At 51.7% G+C, this 20,867-nt stretch overlaps 1 protein-coding gene across 4 annotated transcripts; it reads left to right on the forward strand.

Annotated features, from left to right (window-relative positions):
- Positions 1 to 629: 629 nt before the first annotated feature.
- ETFB (electron transfer flavoprotein subunit beta) lies at positions 630 to 19,234 on the forward strand. 4 transcript variants are annotated; one of them, XM_077131016.1, is made up of 7 exons: positions 3,254 to 3,334; positions 4,030 to 4,178; positions 8,425 to 8,583; positions 8,705 to 8,863; positions 10,548 to 10,610; positions 17,973 to 18,131; positions 19,042 to 19,234. In XM_077131016.1, the coding sequence occupies exons 2-7, from the start codon at positions 4,140 to 4,142 to the stop codon at positions 19,210 to 19,212; spliced, it is 750 nt and encodes a 249-aa protein (XP_076987131.1). In that variant the 5' UTR covers positions 3,254 to 3,334; positions 4,030 to 4,139; the 3' UTR covers positions 19,213 to 19,234. The 4 variants fall into 4 exon arrangements, with proteins under 4 accessions (XP_076987130.1, XP_076987129.1, XP_076987132.1 ...); XM_077131015.1 differs by lacking the exons at positions 3,254 to 3,334; positions 4,030 to 4,178 and adding an exon at positions 630 to 761; XM_077131014.1 differs by lacking the exons at positions 3,254 to 3,334; positions 4,030 to 4,178 and adding an exon at positions 828 to 1,369.
- The last annotated feature ends 1,633 nt before the right edge of the window (positions 19,235 to 20,867 follow it).

Below are 20,867 nucleotides of genomic sequence, written 5' to 3' on the forward strand. Positions count from 1 at the left end.
GGGAGATACGGACACCAGGGTCATGAGCGTGGAGAGGGCGGGACACGGACACGGGGTCGCAGACACGGGAGACATTGAGTGTGCAGAGGACATGGGGGAACATGAATGTGGGGAGGGTGGGGACACGGAGGACACGTGAGTGTGGAGAGGGAGGGGACAAGGACACCGGACGACATGAACGTGGGGAGGGCGGGAACACGGACGCGGGCCGCAGACCTGGGGTACGTGGGGTGGACTGGGAACATGAACAGCGGGAACGTGGACACGCGGGAGGACATGTACGTGGACGCGCGAACGTGGAGCGGACAAAGGACATGGATATAGAAAACAGCGGGGACACGGGGGGAAGTGAGGACACGTGGGGTGTGGACGCTTGGGGACAGCGTAGGGAAGAGGTGGGGAACTTGGGGACTAGGGCGACCCGGAGCTTCTCCCTCCCGCCCCTCGCGGCCCCGCCCCCGCAGCCGACACGACCTTTCCTCTAGTTCCTGGCCACGCCCCCTCACGGGGCCTTTTCCTCCCTCCTGTTCCCGCCTCTCACCCGGGAGCCGCGCCCTATTTTTGGTCACATTCGCTTGCCGGCCTCCCATTGGCTGGCCCCGCCGTGGTTGACTGACTGGGAGGGCGGTGCGCAGGCGCAGAGAGGGACGGGAGAGGGGGCGTGGCGTCCGGGCCGAGGGGCCGGCGGCTGAGGCGGCGGGAAGATGGCGGAACTGCGCGCGCTCGTGGGCGTCAAGAGGGTCATCGACTTCGCCGTGAAGGTGATCTGGTCCCCCTCTCCCACGTCCCTGAGCCCCGCGGCCGTATACTTCCCGGGTCACGAGCGCACGCTGTCTCGTAACCTCTGACCTCTGCTGTGCTTATCCCCAACGTCAAAGTCGCACCTGGGGGCAAAGATCAAGGACGGAGAGGTTCTGACCCCGTCCTTTTTCCCCAGTTTTGGACATACAATGTTGAGAACTGTGTGCAGAGCAAGTTACCTCCTGTATTTTTTAGCTACTGGGGGAATCCTAGACCCTTTTAACACACGGGGAAACTGAGGCACAGGGCGGCCAGGAAGGGGCAGAGCCGACGTTGCAGTCCTGGGCCTCCTGACTCCTTAGCTTTTACCCACGAAGCTGTAATTCTCAGGAGGAGGTCTTTTACCGCACAGAGCCACAGAGTCAGTGAGGAGGCTTTAGCTAGAAGTGGAAGCTGGGAAGAGCGTTTTTGTTTGCTGGAGATGAAAGTGCCTGGAGAGCACAGCCAGCCTGACCCGTGGGGCAAGGCTGGGTTTCTCCAGAGGGAAGCTGGTCTGGAGAAGATGAATCAAGCACAGCACCCCTCAAGCCAGTCTCTCTCAATACATGGCCTGAAAACCAGACTGAAGGTGATGACTGTTTATCCATCCATGGCTGTCTCCCCCCTCAGACTGAGAGCTTACATCTGTGTCCCCAGCAGTGCCCCTCCCCACCCCTGGCACCTAAGAGGTCTCAGCACAGATGAAACAGGGCCAGAAAGTTGGTACTGATTTTAGTGAGTGAAATGGGGGGCCAGGAGGGGCCAGGAGTCAACCGTGGGCCTGAAACTTCAGTGATTATGATTGCTAACATTTAGGGAGTTCGAACTGTGCAGTGTTGTAAGGCCTTCACAGAGGATGTGTCTCTTGAGGTTCTTCCCAGGACAAAGAAATGGTTCAGACATTGCCAGCTCCCCATTCACTGGGCCAGACCCCAGCACGGTCTGCTTCCTTCCTTCCCTCACCTCCCACAGTCTCAACCGGGACCCTCCGGCTCTCCTGCCTTTCTGCCCTGTCTCTTCCTCTTCCTCCTCAGGACCCAGCAGTTCGGGCTTCATCTTCTCCCACTGGGACCCTTGCTCAGTCTCCTCCATGGCTTCCAGTCCACCCCCTACCAGCTCCAGGGCTCTTTCCCTGCTGCCACCCTACTCCTTGCACTCCCGTGGTTGACCAGGACCCTCCCCACCTCCTAACAAAGTTGCATCCCCTCAGCCTGGCCTTTGACCCCCCTCACGGGTTTGTCCCCTCCAGCTTCACCCTCTGTGCTTCCATAACCCCAGCCTGCCCCTGCTTTCCTGACAGACCCAGCTGCTTCTTGCCTTGGCCCTCCCCTCCCCCCATGCCTCCTGCCTGGGCGCCTTTCTCATTCTACCCTTCACCTATGCCCTCCCCTCCCTTACTCTGCCTAACTGCTACCCACTGATTGTATTAAAGTTGAATCACCTCCTCCGGGAAGCCCTCCCCCCTTCAACTGCCATCAGGCTCATTGGTGGCTGCCAGTGATTGCATCTTTCTTTTAACCACATGTCCCCCTCTGCCACCGGACAGCTCCTTTCAAGGAGGGCCCAGGTGTGACTCTTTTCTCAGCATGGCTCCCTCCCCTCCTTCAAGTCTTTGCTAAACTGTTATCTTCAGTGTGAGGCCTTTCCTGGTTACCCACTTAAAACCACATTTTCCTCTCATTCTTGTCTTGTTTTATTTTTTTCCATTATCTTAGCATCTTGTCATCTGCTATATAATTTATATATTGACTGCTTTAGTGTCTGCCGCCTTTCCCAGACTTTGAGCCCCCAGGGGGGTTGCCTGGTGTGTACACTGTTGTTGCAGGTAGCGAGTGTGACTAAACAGCTCAGAGCGCAGACCCTGGAGCCCAGCTGCGTGGGTTCACGTTTCACTGTCACCATTTCTGCCGTGTGACCATGGGGAGTTATTTAAGCACTCTGTGTTAGTGACCTGCTGCTGCTGTAACAGATTGCCGCAAAGGTGGCACAATTTATTCTCTTACATTCCTGGGGCCCAGAATGCCAAAACCAGTCTCATGGGGCTAAGGCCCAGGAGTCAGCAGGGCTGGTTTCTTCTGAAGGCTCCAGGAGAGAATCCTTTTCTGGCATCTGGAGGCCGCCTGCCTTCCTTGGCTCATGGCCCCTTCCTCCTTTTCAAATTCAGCTGTGTAGCAGGCTTTCACTGTCCCTTTGCTCTCCTCATCACATCTCTTTCTAGCTGACTCTGATCCCCCATTTCTCTTATGAAGTCCCTTGTCATTGCAGTGGGCCCACCCTTGCAATCCAGGATAACCTCCCCATCTCAGAATCCTTAGCTTCGTCAATCCACCAGGCACCTTTTGCCACATAAGGTCATTTTCACAGGGTCTGGGGATGAGGCCACAGATATCATTAGGGGGCTGCTCTTCAGCCTTCCCCTCCCCCGCCCCCAACACTATGAGGTTCTGTTTCCTCTTTGGAACAAAGGAGATTGTGATGGTCCCTGCTTATTTTGGTTGTTCTGACCATTCGCTGAGTGATGTTTGTAGAGCTCTGTACATGAGCGCCGAATGGGGTAAGTGCCAGCAGAGATACACAGTGAGGGGCGTCACTGGTAGGAGGTAGTGGGGGTTTAGTTAATCACTTATTCAAAATATAACAGATCCTCTGCTTAGAATCTTTGTGCTCATGTGCACGCATGTGTGGGCGTGCTGTGTGTGCAAGTGTGGGTGTGCATGTATGGGTGTGCTGTGTGTGTGCACGTGTCTGCATTGGGTATTGGTAGACACAGCACAGCACAGTAAATACTCATCCCTGGCCTGGGGCACCTGTTCCAAGAAGTTGAGGAACTAAACCTTCCAGGCCTCTTCTGAGACCCTGGGAGAAGCCACAGCAATTCTCAATTCACAATTCAGCAGGACCCCCAGAGTATATAAATTTCGGGCCCCAGAAAATCTCTTCCTACCTCTGGGATGATCCTAGACCAGCCACATCCTTCTCGGTTCCTGGGGGTGTGAGATACTTTTCTCCCCTTGACACTGGAGGAGGCTGGGCCCCCCTCGTTCTCAGGGTGCACATGTCACTGCCCGCCCTGGGGGAGGGCCCGTGTAGAAGGGTCTTGGAATGCTGACCACAGGATTAGGGGTCCAGGGCAGGGGCTGTGCAGGGTTAGAGGTTGTGCAGGGTTGGGGATCCATGCCCGGGACTGCATGGGGTTAGGGGCGAATAGGTGGAGGGGCTTGCTGGCTGCCATCTCCCCTTGTGCCCTAGTCTGTCCTGCTGGCCCTTGGGTCCCCAACACATTGCCCAGCATCTGGTGAGAGATATTAGAAGACAGAAGGGAACCAGGAGTCTGGAGCTGTGTCCAGGGCTCAGGAAGAATGATTAGAAATCACTCTAGAAAATCCTGCTTAAATACGGTAAGCAGCATATAAAGAACTGGCCCTGGTAGCTCCCTGGTCTCACTTGTTTTATGGAGGCTCGTGCTTTCTAAGAGGAGCTTGAGCTACAGCCTGGGGTTAGGTACAGCCTGGGGTTAGGCTTCCGGGCCTGCTACTTCCCTGCTGTGTGACCTTGGACAAGGCACTTGGCCTCTCTGTGCTTCTGTAAGATGAAGGTGAGAATGGAAGTACCGCCCTCCCCACCAGGCTATTTTGTTGCATTTAAAGCCCTTAGAATATTGCTCTCCACATGTTGTAGCTATTTTTGCTTAGTGTTTATATGTTGCATCTTTAAAAGAAAGCTTGAAAGCTAAATTCTGAATCATCTACTTCAATTTATAAAACCTCATCCTATAAAAAGAACAACACCCTGTTGCTGATTTTTATGCCAGCCATTGTTTCTGACTTCTGTAATAAACTAAATAGAGTTTCAAGGTTGAAACCAACTCGAGCTTAAAAGGTCTTGTTCTGAGAGGGTGAGCTGGCACTCTTCTCGGTGCTACCAGAGAATTCTTGTCCTTGTCTGCTCTGGAGTCAGGAGCTGGGGACAGTCACTCCAGCCACAGCAAGAGCCTCCTTGAGTCAGCCAGCCTGGGGGTCTTCCTGATGAGAGGCTGCTCTCCTGAAAGATGAGACTCCTATAATCAAATGCGTCCCCTTTTATAGGAATGCCAGGGCTTTCGGGTTTGGTTTTCCATACCGCTTACTATGCATTTGCCAAATGAATGGACGAGATGTAGGTTCTATTGTATCACTCCCATAAGTAACTTCTCATCTATTCATTCAGCAAGTGTTTATTGTGTGCCAGGCACTCTTTAGGTTCCAAGGTCACAGAAATAAGTAAAACAGCTGGGAAAACCCCTGCCTCATGGAGATGACTTTCTGGTGGAGAGAAAGAAAAGAAATAGATATTGTATTAATATAGTATGATGTAGGATGATATAATATATAATCACAAAATGACAAATAGAATAGAATAGAGATCGCATCACAGTATAAAGTGATACGCTGTGTTTCTTCCTGCACTGTGGCAAAGAACATAGGAAGTCATGTATGGCATGCTCAGCATAGCCCTTGGCAAAAAAATATGGATTCAGTACATGGTGGTTGCTCCAGTTGTATTTCTAAAAAGTAAATTTGTTCAAGTCTTGAGTTGGGGCCTTTTCTTTGATATTAAAAGGACTTTAAAAATGAAATAACATGGTAGGAAATGACAGTTTTTTCTCCTCCTCTTTCTTCTCTACTTCTTCCCCCTCTCCTTCATGCTACTGGTCCAGGCCGGTAGCTGGACCACGGCTAGTCTGGAAAGCCACTGACCAAATCCCAGACTTCCATCTCCGCCTCCCTCCTGCCGAAGGGAGGCACAGTCAGAGCCACCAGCCCCAGAGAAAAAGGGCAGGGGAGCCACTAGAGGCCGTGTCCTTGCGCACCTGCAGCTCACCCAGGCTGGCCCCTGGGGCTCTGGCCAAGCCCTTAGGTGGCAGTCGCGTAGGGGAAGAGAAAGCGGGCTGGTGGCCAGCAGGGTCCTGAGACTTAAGGGGAAGCGAGTGCCACACAGCTAGTTGCCTCTAGGCAGCTCTTGCAGGCTTCTCACACCAGCAGGCCAGAGTCCTGGCAGCCCCCTGCCCCTAGCCTCTCATCTCCCCAGCGTCAGCTCGGGCTCTAACTCCGTCATCAGTTCCACCTCCTGAGTCCTCCCCAATACATCCACTTTTGCCACCTTCAACTCTTATTTCAGCAACTAGCAGTCTCCCCACCTCTTGCCTTTCCAGTTTTCTCTACCAAGAATCCAAAATGATCTCATGAAAGCTTCAGTTGAATCTGCTTGCCTCGCTCCCCTTCTCCCTTCTCAGGATCAAGACCCAGCTCCTTACTGTAGGATCCAAGGGTTAAAACAAGACCTGCAGGATTTGTTGGCCTCTGGGTGGTGGCGGTAGTAAACTGGAGATTGTTATGTAGAGCAGTCTGGGAGGAAGAGAATGTTTACCCCAAATGGTTATGTTAAGTATGAAGGAAGAGAGCACTGAAAATTAACCTCTCTGATACCTCAAAAAATGCTTGCATGCCTTTCGTTACCCTGTAGTATATAAGCAGGATCTGGTTAAGAATAAAGTTGTCTGTTGTTTGTTATGGCTGATCTTCAGACCCCCTTATCCCATCTGTCTTTCTGTCTCATCATTCCTTAAAATCCTTCGAGCTCCATTCCATAGGAAGCAACACCTTACTACAGTTTTATGGCTTTATTTGCTTCCTGCTGCTGCAACAAATCACCACATGCTTGGTGGCTTAGAGCTCATGCCCTGGTGCATTCTCTTATATCTCTGCAGGTCACTGGGGCAGAATCAGAGTGGGGAGGGCTGGTTCCTTCTGGAAGCTCTAGGGAGAATCCCTTTCCTGGCCCTTTGCAGCTTCTGAAGGCCACCTGCACTCCTTGGCTCATGGCCCCTTCCTCCATCTTCAAAGCCAGCAGCGTAGCATCTTCCAGTCTCTCTCCTTCTCTCTCTGACTCCTCCTGTCGCTTTCTGTGACTCTGACCCTTCTCTCTCCCTTTTATAAAGCCTCTTGTGATGACATTGGACCACCTGGATAATCCAGGTGATCTCCCCCATCTCAGCATCCTTCATTTAATCACATCTGCAAAACCCCTTTTGCCACATGAGGTGACATGTTCACAGAGTCAGGGATTAGGATGTGGACATCGTGGGGAGCCCTTATTTTGCCCCCAACGCTGGCCTAGCCCTGCTGGCCTTTCTGTTCTGACCACACACTGCTCTCTTCTGGACACACTGGCTGACTTTCACTCCATAAGCCCCCCCCCCACTTCTTCCTACCCCAGGGCCTTGGCACATGCCATTGCCCCTCCTGGAGCCCTTTTCCCTCCTACGTCACCAAGTCAACACCCGTTGGTCTTTCAGGTCTCAGCTCCAGTCTCTCCACCTCGGGGAAGCCTTCCCTGCCCTCCTCCCACATCTCACCTCCCTGCCCTTCTCCTTTACGGAGTCATCAGGCAGTACAGCTGGGGTCTTGAGTGCCCAGGAACACATCCCAGCTTCTCTCTGGTTGGCCATGTGGTCTTTCAACTTGGAGCTTTGGTTTCCTCTTCTGCACACGGGGTTAATGACAGCCCCTCTCTCATCAGGAGGTTGTCAGGGTTAATTAGTCAGAATCTGCAGGGAGGAGGTGTGGGGGGGGGCATCTGCACGATGCTCCCTGAGGGCCTGCCGGCCAGTGATATCCCTATAAGGGTCGCGGTGGCTGAGAAGTAGCCCCCAAAGATGGCAGATCCCATGCCCGGGCCCGGTCAGTGTGACCTTATTCGGGGAAAGGGTATTGGCAGATGTGATTAAGTGGAGGACGCTGAGATGGGGAGATTGCCGGGGAGGGCTGGTGCTGTCCCTGGGTAATAGGGAGGTGGAGGGAGAGTACAGGCGTTTGCGCACACTCACATGCACACAAGGGAAGGCCCCGCGAAGACAGCGGAGATGCGAACAGGAGCAAGTGGGAAGGGGCAGGGAGCAGCTTCTCCACCAGGGCCTCCGGCGGGCGCATGGCACTGCCAACACCTGGCCGCCCACCCCGCGGTTCCTCCTTGGGACTTCGTGACAAAATACGGACACCAGGTTTGCAGTCCTGTGCTGCAGCGGCCACAGGAAGCTGACACGGAGGTGGTCTGGGCCCCCCTGGGCACGTGGTGGGTGCTCATGAGACCTGCTGTGTGAGGCCCTGCGCCGCATCGGCCGCCTCCCACTTGCCTGCCTGGCAGAGAAAGGCTTCTCCCCCGGAGTGCACATGCTGGGGTCCCGGGTGCAGTGCAGAAGGCTGCCGATTTGACAGGCAAAAAAAGCACAGTGTCAGGGTGTAGTATAAAGAGCAAGGGTCAGTCCTGTTCACTGAGCCAAATCTGGCAGTGGTGTGTACTTTCCGAAATATGTGGGCGTGTTTATAAATACGTGAAATCTATTTCTTATTGTGGATGATGGTAAACAAAAATTTAAGAGCAAAATGCTCTTTCAGGCCCCAGGAACAGCCCCAGAGCAGGGACGAGGCTGTAAAAAGGCCCTGCGCGCAGAGGATAAGGGTGACCTGCTGCACCGCAGGATTCTAACCCAGGTCCGCCCCTGGGAGCTGGGCGGGGCGGCCCCTTCTCAGGCTCCTGTGTGGGGAGGGCCGTGGGTGGCCTGGCACCCTGCTGCTCTCTGAACCCCCCTCCCTCCTGGCTGTGCAGATCCGGGTGAAGCCAGACAAGACTGGGGTGGTCACGGATGGCGTGAAGCACTCCATGAACCCCTTCTGCGAGATCGCCGTGGAGGAGGCCGTGCGGCTCAAGGAGAAGAAGCTGGTGAAGGAGGTCATCGCCGTCAGCTGCGGTCCTGTGCAGTGCCAGGTGCTGGGCGCCTGGGAGGGGCTGGGGGCACGACCTGGTCCGAGCGGGGAGGGGCTGGGAACGTGGTCTGGATCCCATCCCTAGGGCTGGAAGCTGAGCCCTGCCCTCTGCTTCCCGGCAGGAGACCATCCGCACAGCCCTGGCCATGGGCGCTGACCGGGGCATCCACGTGGAGGTCCCGGCCGCAGAGGCGGATCACTTGGGTCCCCTGCAAGTGGCCCGGGTCCTGGCCAAGCTGGCAGAGAAGGAGAAGGTGGACCTGGTACTGCTGGGCAAACAGGTGGGTGTGCCCCTGCCCCCACCTCGCCCACCTGCATCTGCTCAGGACATGGGTGGGCAGGAGGCAGCCTGAGGGTGGCCCCGGCCCTGGGCATCAGGCATCCTGCTGAGCAGCCCGTGGCTCCCCATCCCTCTGACAGATGTGAGCAGGGAGGACAGTCATACCCCTTGAGGCCTTTTGGGGGAGACTGGAGGCCAGGTAGGAGGCTGGCTCATGTGGAAGGAGAGCCCTGGTGTACACAGGGGAGGGGAAGGTCAGCTCTGGATCAGCACCCCTGGGGGCCTGTGAGGGTGGGCCGGATGATGGGGACGGGAGGCCAGGCCGGCAGAATGGGCCTGGGCGAGCGAGGACCTGACTGGAACCTCCCCACCGCCCTGGCCCGTCTATTGCCTCAGGAGACCTGGGGCCGCCCTTTCCATTCCAGGGCACCAGGGGAGGGGCGAAGGAGGGTCATCAGAAGAGCCACAGGCAGGGAATTAGGGACAGAGGCCATGAAAGCAGGTCAGATGCCAAGTGGGAAGAGAGGCTGTACACACAGAGCAGCGAGAAGGCTAGGGCCCCAGACGGAAGAAGGGGGGCAAGGCTCATAGGTAGAAGCAGGTCATTGGATAGTCTGCCCCGCAATTTGGGGGACACACTATGAAAGTCATACAGTAGAAAACAGAGAGAGAACAGACAGCTCTAAGACAGGAGTGTAAATCCATAAACTGAGGGATTGACTGGAAAATGGGCCAAAAAGGCAGACCCTGGGTAGAGCCGAGGACCCAGCATCCCAGCATGCTCCCCAGGACACAGGTGTCGGCTGCACGGCCTGTTGTACAGCCCTGGGTACTCGCTGGTGGGACTCAGACGTAGCCATCCTGCCTGTCCTGGCTGTGAGAGTGGCTCAGGTGCCCAGGGCCCCCCATGGAGCAGATGCCGGATGAACTCATCAGGATGCTTTTTATTGCAGGTGGCAGAATCACAGCTCAAATGAGGTTAAGACTCAAAGCGAGTTTATTAGCTCATGTAAGGTGAACTTCAGGCACAGTTTGATCCAGGGTCACACATGTGCATTAGGCTGTGCTCCTTTGCTCTTGGCTTCACTCTGTGGCATCTCCCCAGACTGGCTACCCCTGTGGAAAGGAAAGGTCTTTTTTCCCAAAAGCTCCAGCACAACTCCTGGGCTGACTCTTTACTGGTTGAACGACCTAGTCACCGTGTCAGGGGACAGAATAGTCCCCCTGGCCGGATCCTGTCTACCTGGCTCCCTCATGTGGCCACCATGGGCCCAGCTCACTGAAGGTTCCTGAGAATGGTATACAGCGGGCAAAAATTTGAAGTTGGGGTGCCATGTGACACTCTCCCCCCCCCACACACACACACTCCTGGACAGGTGGCTACCTGTCAGCCCAAGAGAGAGACAGGAGTCAGCGATCTGTGGGCCCTCTGCCACGGCCTGTTGGTAAAGTTTCACTGGGACATCACTGCCCCATTCACTTAGACGTTATCTATGGCTCCTTGTGCATCACAGGGGCAGAGACAGAGTCAAGTAGTTTCAACAGGGACTATAGGACCCTCAAGGCCTAAAACATTTACTTTCTGGCCCTTTATAAAAAAGGCTCACTCTCCCCTGTCCTAGACAGACGCCTGAACGGCGTGGGAGAAGCCGCCTTGTCAGGCAGCCCTTTCTCCTTCCACACAGGCCATCGATGATGACTGTAACCAGACAGGACAGATGACGGCTGGACTTCTGGACTGGCCACAGGTGAGGCTAGGTGGGGGGCCCCTCCCGAGGGCCAGGCCTGGGGGCTGCAGATGGGGGAGAACACAGCCGACCTTGTCCCTGCCTTCTGGAGAGGACAGGCAGGAAGGAGGAGCTGAGGGTTGCTCACGGCCAGGGCTGCCGCTGGGGGCCTCACATGCTCTCTCCCCTTAGGCCAAACCTAAGCTCCCTCATGTGGCCACACTTGCTCAGTGTGGGCCTTTGCACTTGCTCTTCCTGCAACTGCAGGTGGCCTCCTGGCATACTTGTGCTTTCCCTTCAGGTCTCTGCTCAGATATGACCTCTTCAAGGAGGACTGCCTTGTGTACTCTGAAAAATTCACACCTCCCCCCTTGAACCGTGATTCCCCATTTGCTGTCCACACCAGTGCTGCCCAATAGAAATGTAATGGAAAACACTTACGTAATCTAAAAAGTTTTAACAGCCACATTAAAAAAATAAAAAGAAGGGCAAAATTAATTTTAACATTTTATTTAACCCTACGAATATAAAATATCATTCAGTGTGTAAGCAGCATAAAAAATTGAGAATCTTACATTCCTCTTTTTTTTTTGGTGCTCTCTTCAAAACATAGTATTTATTTTGTATTTTGACACCTATCTGGATGCTAAATTTTCATCAGGAATCCTTGATTTAGAGTTGGTCCAGGTCACAGTTGAAAAAGTAGATTCACATACCCAGGTTGTTCCAGACAAATGCCAGAGCTTTCCAGTGACTGAACCGAATACCCATGTGTATTAGTTAGGGTTCTCTAGAGAAACAGAATCAACAGGGAACACTTGCAAATATAAAATTTATAAAAGTGTCTCACGTGACCGCAGGAATGCGGAGTCCAAAATCCACAGGGGCAAGCTGCGAAGGCGACGACTCCGATGGATGGCCTGGATGAACTCTGCAGGAGAGGCTCACCAGCCAAAGGAGGAATGGAACCTGTCTCCTCTGAGTCCTCCTTAAAAGGCTTCCCATGATTAGATTTAGCATCACTGATTGCAGAAGACACTCCCCTTTGGCTGATTACAAATGGAATCAGCTGTGGATGCAGCTGACGTGATCATGACCTAATCCTATGAAATGTCCTCATTGCAACAGACAGGCCAGTGCTTGCCCAATCAGATAAACAGGTACCACAACTTGGCCAAGTTGACACCTGTCCCTAACCATGACAGTCCACCCCTTGTCAACTTGGCACCTATATATATGTTGCCTTAAACCATACTTAATTTCCAAATGAAAACAAATAAGCACACATTTTTTCTTTTACCTGACAATACTCAACTGTCCTGCATGTAACTGGAAATACATTACATCTCTCCAGAATAGGGTGCAAATCCTTGGGCAACATTCATTCTTAAACTTGATATCTTACAACTTAAATAGTATAACATGAACAAAACAGAATTACAGTCCTCATTTCTGTAACTGATCACGTGGTCGAAGTTCATATTTATCACTTCCTTCTTCCACTACCCATTCCATGTTCCCTTTACCCTCAGCAGGCACTTCAGCTGGCCGTGGTTCTTTGCCTGGTGGGGTGACCCAACCTTTCATTCCTGAAGTTTCAGAGCCATTAGTAGTCCTGCCTGGATTGTGTTGTTGCAGTTTTCCATTGATTTTAATCACAGGGCATGGTAGTACTAATAGACGCCCTAGGGGATCTCCTATATTCCAAGAAAACTCTTCTTTACCTCCATTGTGTAGTTGCAGTCCTACTTCCTTCTGATAGTCAGGGTCAGTTACCCCAGAAAATAATGTAATCCCCTTCTTGGCTTGTTGATCCAGAGGCATAGTAGCCCAAAGTGACCAGGTGGCAATCTTAACTTCCAGTTCAGTGGTATCACTGTTGTTTCTCCTGGAGGAAGCACACCCTGTTTTGGTACTAAAACCTGTAGATCAGCAGAACTCAGGGTAGCAGGGACAGGAAGCAAAAATTTTCCTAGTGGATCACTAGGGGTAATAGTGAGTGATACTACGCCCATTTCCACCCCTTGGTTCCTGGACCCATCGATCCTGGCTATGGGAGAAACAGCACCATACAGTGGACGCTGATTCAGAGCATACACAGCTTCCTGGAGAACATTACCCCAGCCTTTCAAGTTTTTGCCACCTAGTTGGCACCGTTATTGAGTTTTCAAAAGGCCATTCCACCGTTCTATCAGTCCAGCTGCTTCTGGATGATGGGGAACATGGTAAGACCAGAGAATTCCATGAGCATGTACCCATTCCCGCACTTCATTTGCTGTGAAGTGTGTTCCTTAATCTGAAGCAATGCTATGCGGAATACCATGACGATGGATAAGGCATTCTGTAAGCCCACGGATAGTAGTTTTGGCAGAAGCATTGCGTGGAGGGAAAGCAAACCCATATCCAGAGTATGTGTCTATTCCAGTTAGAACAAATCGCTGCCCCTTCCATGAAGGGAGTAGACCAATGTAATCAACCTGCCACCATGTAGCTGGCTGGTCACCTCGGGGAATGGTGCCATATCGGGGGCTGAGTGTGGGTCTCTGCTGCTGGCGGATTGGGCACTCAGCAGTGGCTGTAGCCAGGTCAGCCTTGGTGAGTGGAAGTCCATGTTGCTGAGCCCAGGCATAACCTCCATCCCTGCCACCATGATCACTTTGTTCATGAGCCCATTGGGCAATGATAGGAGTTGCTGGGGAAGGAGGCTGACTGGTATCCACAGAACGGGTCATTTAATCCACTTGATTATTAAAATCTTCCTCTGCTGAAGCCACCCTCTGGTGTGCATTCACATGGGACACAAATATCTTCATGTTTTTAGCCCCCTCAGAAAGGTCTATCCACATACTTTTTCCCCAGACCTCTTTGTCACCAGTTTTCCAATTATGGTCTTTCCAAGTTCCTGACCATCCAGCCAAACCATTAGCAACAGCCCATGAGTCAGTATACAAACGCACCTCTGGCCAGTTTTCCTTCCAAGCAAAATGAACAACCAGGTGCACTGCTCGAAGTTCTGCCCACTGGGAGGATTTCCCCTCACCACTGTCCTTCAAGGACACCCCAGAAAGGGGTTGTAATGCTGCAGCTGTCCACTTTCAGGTGGTACCTGCATATCGTGCTGAACCATCTGTAAACCAGGCCCGAGTTTTCTCTTCCTCAGTCAATTCACTGTAAGGAACACCCCAAGAGGCCATAGCTCTGGTCTGGGAAAGAGAAGGTAATGTGGCAGCAGGAGTGGAAACCATGGGCATTTGTGCCACTTTTTCATGTAACTTACTTGTGCCTTCACGACCTGCTCTGGCTCTATCTCGTATATACGATTTCCACTTTACAATAGAGTGCTGCTGTGCACACCCAACTTTATGACTTGGTGGGTCAGACAACACCCAACTCATGATAGGCAACTCAGGTCTCATGGTAACTTGGTGGCCCATGGTTAAGCGTTCAGTCTCTACTAAGGCCCAGTAGCAGGCCAAAAGCTGTTTCTCAAAAGGAGAGTAGTTATCTGCAGCAGATGGGAAGGCTTTGCTCCAAAATCCTAAGGGTCTGCGTTGTGATACTCCTATAGGGGCCTGCCAAAGGCTCCAGACAGCATCTCTATTTGCCACTGACACTTCCAGCACCATTGGATCTGCTGGATCATACGGCCCAAGTGGCAGAGCAGCTTGTACAGCAGCCTGGACCTATCGCAGAGCCTCCTCTTGTTCAGGTCCCCACTCAAAATTAGCAGCTTTTCTGGTCACTTGATAAATGGGCCGGAGTAGCACACCCAAATGAGGAATATGTTGTCACCAAAATCCAAAAAGACCAACTAGGCGTTGTGCCTCTTTTTTGGTTGTGGGAGGGGCCAGATGCAGCAACTTATCCTTCACCTTAGAAGGGATATCTCGACATGCCCCACACCACTGGACACCTAGAAATTTTACTGAGGTGGAAGGCCCCTGTGTTTTTGTTGGATTTATCTCCCATCCTCTGACACGCAAATGCCTTACCAGTAAATCTATAGTAGTTGCTACTTCTTGCTCACTAGGTCCAATCAACATGATATCATCAATATAATGAACCAGTGTGATGTCTTGTGGGAAGCAGAAACGATCAAGGTCTCTGCGAACAAGATTATGACATAGGGCTGGAGAGTTGATATACCCCTGAGGTAGGACAGTGAAAGTATATTACTGACCTTGCCAGCTGAAAGCAAACTGTTTCTGGTGGTCCTTACTAATAGCTATTGAGAAAAAAGCATTTGCCAGATCAATAGCTGCATACCAGGTACCAGGGGATGTATTGATTTGCTCAAGCAATGATACTACATCTGGAACAGCAGCTGCAATTGGAGTTACCACCTGGTTGAGTTTATGATAATCCACTGTCATTCTCCAAGACCCATTTCTTTTCTGCACAGGCCAAATAGGAGAGTTGAACGGGGATGTGGTGGGAATCACCACCCCTGCATCTTTCAAGTCCTTAAGAGTGGCAGCAATCTCTGCAATCCCTCCAGGAATATGGTATTGCTTCTGATTTACTATTTTGCTTGATAGGGGCAGTTCTAGTGGCTTCTACTTGGCCTTTCCCACCATAATAGCCCTTACTGCACGAGTTAAGAGAACCAACGTGGGGATTCTGCCAGTTGCTCAGTATGTCTATGCCAATTATACATTCCGGAACTGGGGAAATAACTACAGGATGGGTCTGGGGCCCACTGGACCCACTGTGAGACGGACCTGAGCTAAAACTCCATTGATCACCTGGCCTCCATAAGCCCCCACTCTGGTGGTCCAGAGTGACGTTTTGGGTCCCCTGGAATTAATGTCACTTCTGAACCAGTGTCTAATAATCCCCGAAATATCTGATCATTTCCTTTTCCCCAGTGCACAGTTACCCTGGTAAAAGGCCATCAGTCTCCTTGGGGAAGACTTAGAGGAAGATTAACAGTATAAATTTGTGGCAGTGTAACAGGTTTCTCCCCCATAGGGACCTGGCCTCCCCTTCATTCAAGGGGCTCAGGGTCTGTAAACTGTTTCAAGTCTGGAAAGTGATTAAGGGGCCGTGACTCTGTTTTTGTAATTTAGGTTAGACTTCTGTTCCCTTGACCTAGAACTCTTTTGTTTATACAGCTCCAACAAGAATTTAGTAGACTGCCCTTCTATTGTATTTCTAGGTACCCCATGATTTACTAGCCAATGCCACAAATCTCTGCGTGTCATATAATTCTGATGCCTCCTTTGAGTTTGCTGTCTATTATAATAGCCGCATCTACCCTGTCTTTGGTGATTAAGTGCTGCCACCTGGCTTCTGCCAACTCGGGATCCTGTCATCCCCATTGTGTTTAAGGATTCCAGCTCAGCGACAGCAGTTCCTACAGTAATATCTGACCTACAGAGAAGTGCAACCACAGAGCTCTTGAGGGATGATGGTGCTAGTCTCACAAATTTATTTCTTACAGTTCTGGTAAAAGGTGCATCCTCTGGACATTCCTGGGGTGTAAGAGCAGGCTTTGCATGATAAATCCACTCTAACATTCCAATCTCTCTAAGCCTCTGGATCCCCTCATCTACATTATACCAGGGCAGTTCTGGCATTTCAACCTCAGGTAATGTTGGCCACCTTTTGATCCATGTTTCAACCAACCACCCAAACAAGCTGTTAACACCTTTTCTAACTGCTCAAGCTATAACATTGAATGCAGAATCTCTGCTTAGGGGGCCCATATCAATAAATTCAGCCTGATCCAGCCTTATATTCCTCCCACCATTATCCCACACTCTTAAAATCCATTGCCACACATATTCCCCTGATTTCTGTCTATATAAATTGGAAAACTCACACAGTTCTTTTGGAGTATAATGTACCTCCTCATGTGTGATACTTTGTACCTCACCTTTAGGGGCCTGTTGGGACTTTAGTCTAGTTATAGGTCTAGAAGAAATGAGGGGTGGCGGGGGTGGGTCATGAAAAGAATTAGAAATATCTTCCAAGCCATTTGCTTCAGGGCCTTCATTTGCAGTTTCATCTGTGAAACAGGAATAATCACTGTAGGGCTAATCCCTTCAGGAGGAGGCTGGGTGGCCAATTCCTCAAGGCAGGCTGGAGGTGGGGTGGCTATGTCCTCAGGGCAAACTATTCCAGGGTTATCTGGAGAAGACTCAGCATGACCTAGGGTCTCAACCTCGCTCCCAACATCATTATCAATCCATATGTCACCATCCCATTTTTCAGGGTCCCACTCCTTTCCAATCAATGCCCTCACTTTAATGGCAGAGACCATGCAAGACTGAGATTTCAGTTTACGTTGTAAAGTTGCTACTCTAACAATACGATTCTGAGTCTGATTTTCAGAGATCTCAAGTCTACTGCTATAGGAAATAAGATTTTCCCTCGGGATACTCATAGAAACGTCTGCATCTTTCAGACGGCGCTTAAGCTTCTCGTTTGAAGCCTTAAGCCCATCCCTTTCACCCCTTAATGTAGACAGTGTATCTAACAACAACCAGCCAACATCTCTATAACTCTTATTTCTACAAAACTCTGTAAAGGTGTCAAAAACATTATCCCCTAGAGTCTGGCTTCGTACAAATGAAGCATTAGGAGAATCGAATGATGATATTTTGACTATCTCCTTTGCCAACTCACTCCATGGATTGGGAGTGTCATTCTGATACGGGAATCAGAGTCCTTAGTGTCTCTGAGCCCAGTCAGAGTAGAAAGCCATTCATAAAAACCCAATTTTAAGATTCTGTTTCTTAAGAACCACTCCTGGTACCAAGATGTATTAGTTAGGGTTCTCTAGAGAAACAGAATCAACAGGGAACACTTGCAAATATAAAATTTATAAAAGTGTCTCACGTGACCGCAGGAATGCAGAATCCAAAATCCACAGGGCAGGCTGCGAAGCCGACGACTCCGATGGATGGCCTGGATGAACTCCGCAGGAGAGGCTTACCAGCCAAAGGAGGAATGGAACCTGTCTCCTCTGAGTCCTCCTTAAAAGGCTTCCCATGATTAGATTTAGCATCACTAATTGCAGAAGACACTCCCCTTTGGCTGATTACAAATGGAATCAGCTGTGGATGCAGCTGACGTGATCATGACCTAATCCTATGAAATGTCCTCATTGCAACAGACAGGCCAGCACTTGCCCAATCAGATAAACAGGTACCACAACTTGGCCAAGTTGACACCTGTCCCTAACCATGACACCGTGCTTTCTTCAAACAGCTCTATTGAGGTCTGATTGGCTTACAGCAAACTGCACATGTTTAAAGTTGCACAGTTTAAGTTTTGATCCACGAAACCGTTCCTGCAGTCATGATACTGTATCTCTAGTATCAGGTTTTAAAATTAAATAAGTTACATAAAATTAAAAATTACATTGTCCTTCCTCAGGGCACCTTCATCTCACAGTTGACGCTGGAAGGGGACAAGGTGAAAGTGGAACGGGAGATTGACGGGGGCCTGGAGACCCTGCGCCTGAAACTGCCAGCTGTGGTGACTGCCGACCTGCGGCTCAACGAGCCCCGCTACGCCACATTGCCCAACATCATGGTGACTGCTGGGTGGGGTGGGGTGGGGGTGGGGGGCTGAGGGCCTGGAATAGGGGCAGCATACTGGCCCTGGGTCCCCCTGGTGGTTGGATGGGGGGCAGATCCAAAGGATGAAGAAGGGATCGCCTCTCACCCAGTAGGCTGAGAGGGAGGAGAGTTCATTGGTTATCTCTGCAGAATGGAGAGTTCACGGGTTCTTTCGGCTAACAAAGTGTTTACTGGATATCTGAGCCAATCGAAAGGCTTCCTTGGGTCATACTGGCAAACAGAAAGGGTCCCATTGTCATTTCAGCCAACAGGGAGAGTTCAATGGGTAATCCTGACCAAATAAGGAGCATCTATTAGGTCACCTTGGTTCATCAGGGAGGGTTCCCCTGGTAGTCTTCATCAGTAGAAGGGAACTGTCAGGCCATATTGGCTAACACGTCGCTCATGGCTCAGCATGGCCACTAGAATGGGTTTTAGGGTCAGCTCAGCCAATAGGAAGGATTCAGTGGATCATCTCAACCACCAAGGCAGATTCAGTGGGTCATCTAAGCCATCTGGAGGTTCAGTGGGTCATCTCAACCAGCAAGGCAAGTTCAATGGATCCTCTCAGCCGAAGGTTATTGAGTCATTACTGCCAAAAGGACTGGCTTACTGGTCCATTCCAGCCAGTCAAGGGCTTAGCAAAGCAGTTGACTCCAAGAGGAAGATGGCAACAGAAGGGCTTCCCAGCCACCAGTAATTGTCCACACCAGGCATGGCCCCTCTAGGAGGTCACATGTGTCTTGGCCAGTGGATGGGTAGAAGGGTTCCAACCAACGGCGGTGGTCCTGCAGACATGGCACCCAGGGCGATCCCAGGACCAATGGCTAGTGAGTGGGGCAGGGGCTCCAGCAGCCCCATGAACTGTTGCTTCCCATGTGCAGAAAGCCAAGAAGAAGAAAATCGAGGTGCTGAAGGCTGGTGACCTGGGGGTGGACCTAACCTCCAAGCTCTCGGTGATCAGCGTAGAGGACCCTCCCCAGCGCACGGCTGGCCTCAAGGTGGAGACCACAGAGGATCTAGTGTCTAAGCTAAGGGAGATTGGGCTCATCTGAGCAATAAAACACTAAATCCTGACGTCTGTTGCTCTCGACTCATTCCATGGAGACCCGTTCTTTGATTCACTCAACAAACATTTCCTCAATGTCCTGTGTGCCTGACCCTGTACTATGTGAGGTTGGGAACCCAGGTGAGTCATTTCCCAACCTTGCCCTTGAGGAGCTTCTTGGTTGAAGGGGGAGACAGTTGTGGACAAAGAAAGGTGTCATGCAGGGTGATGTGTGCTGTCACGGGGTAACACCATGGCACTTGGGAACCCAGACAGGGTACCTGACTTCGCCTCTTGGGTCACAAGACCTCCCGGGGGACATGACTTCAAAGCTGAGTCTTGAATGACATACAGGAGTGAGGTGGTGAGAAGAAGGTCTTTGCTTCACAGAGTATTTGCTGTGGCCTCCTGTGGCCCAGCTGTCCCCTGCAGAGACTTGGGACGCGAAGGGTGAGGCCCAGAGCCCTGGTTCTGGTCGGGGAAGCAACCAAAGCCTGGAGGCAGTGAGGAACCCAGGACCTGGGCTCAGACTCACTGTTGTCAGCTAGTGTGAGGGCGTGGCAAGGCCCTTTCCACCTCCGAGCTTCAGTTCCCCGGGCTGGGAGATGAGGACAGTAACAGCGTCACATAGGGCTTAAGGGCAGGGGTTTGGATCCTGAGATCCTGGGTTCAAATCCCAGCTTTGCCAGTCCTGGCTTTGTGGGGCCCTTGGACAAGTTGCCACTGTCTGAGGTTTCCTCCTCCCTCGTCATAATGCCAACTCGTTATCTCGTCCAGCACTTCCAAGCCCTCTGAAACTTGGTGGCTTAAGAGAGCCATCATCTGTTTTGTTCTTAAATCTGAGACTTGGGCAGATTGCCGGGGAAAGCCCATCTCTCCTGTGTCACATCAGCTGGGTGGCCCAGTGGTTGGGGGCCTCCTCCCAGCATGGCAGCCGGGGCCAGGATATAGGAAGTGGGACATACCAGTCACATAGCATTGAGATCCAGAAGCTGGCACCAGGCCACTTCCACTGCAATCTCAGTTAAGCGGTCACAGAGCCCACCCTGGTTCAAGGGGGCTGAGGTCTCATCCCTCAAGGGGAGAAGTGTCAGCATTTGCAGCCATCTGTAAGTAATCACATCCTCATGGCATTCTGAGGGGTTGATTATGTAGCATCCCAGTATTACAGAAAATGCACAATATATATTACCATGCTAACCAGCATGGCAAGGTAAGCTCAGAGGCCGGGGGTTTAGCAGAGGCCCTAAGCCCAGTGTGGGGTGAGAGGAGAAGCCCTCCGAAAGGGGGGCAAAGTCTGGTCCCCCCACCTCGGGCTCAAAGTCCAGCTCCTCCCCCTCCGGAGGGGCGGGGCCCTTCCAAGCCCCAGTTCCCCAGTCTGTGAAATGGAAGCAGCAGCACCAGCTCCCAGTAAGTTGGCGGGGTCTGGCCAGATAGTGCACAGGAAGCATTTAGTGTGCTTCCTGGTACATGATAACTGGTAATTTGTATTATTGTTCTTATTAGGGTAAGACCTGAAGGACAGGTTGTGGTGTGGCAGGATGGAGGGGGTGGGGTGCGGGGAGAGCTTCCAGACCCAGGAAACAGCACGTGTGTGCCGGGAGGTGAGAGCTGGGGCCTAAGAAGGACAGGTGGGCTAAAGAGAAAGAACGGTGTGTGGGG

This window comes from Tamandua tetradactyla, chromosome 16 (assembly GCF_023851605.1).
Source record: "Tamandua tetradactyla isolate mTamTet1 chromosome 16, mTamTet1.pri, whole genome shotgun sequence".
Classification (NCBI taxonomy): domain Eukaryota; kingdom Metazoa; phylum Chordata; class Mammalia; order Pilosa; family Myrmecophagidae; genus Tamandua; species Tamandua tetradactyla.

Coding starts and splice junctions, on each gene's coding strand:
- ETFB (XM_077131014.1), top strand. CDS start 1,223: ATGAAAGTGCCTGGAGAGCACAGCCAGCCTGACCCGTGGGGCAAGGCT. Junction 1,370..8,424: donor GCCTGAAAACCAGACTGAAG/GTGATGACTGTT, acceptor CTGGCTGTGCAG/ATCCGGGTGAAGCCAGACAA. Junction 8,864..10,547: donor TGGTACTGCTGGGCAAACAG/GTGGGTGTGCCC, acceptor CCTTCCACACAG/GCCATCGATGATGACTGTAA.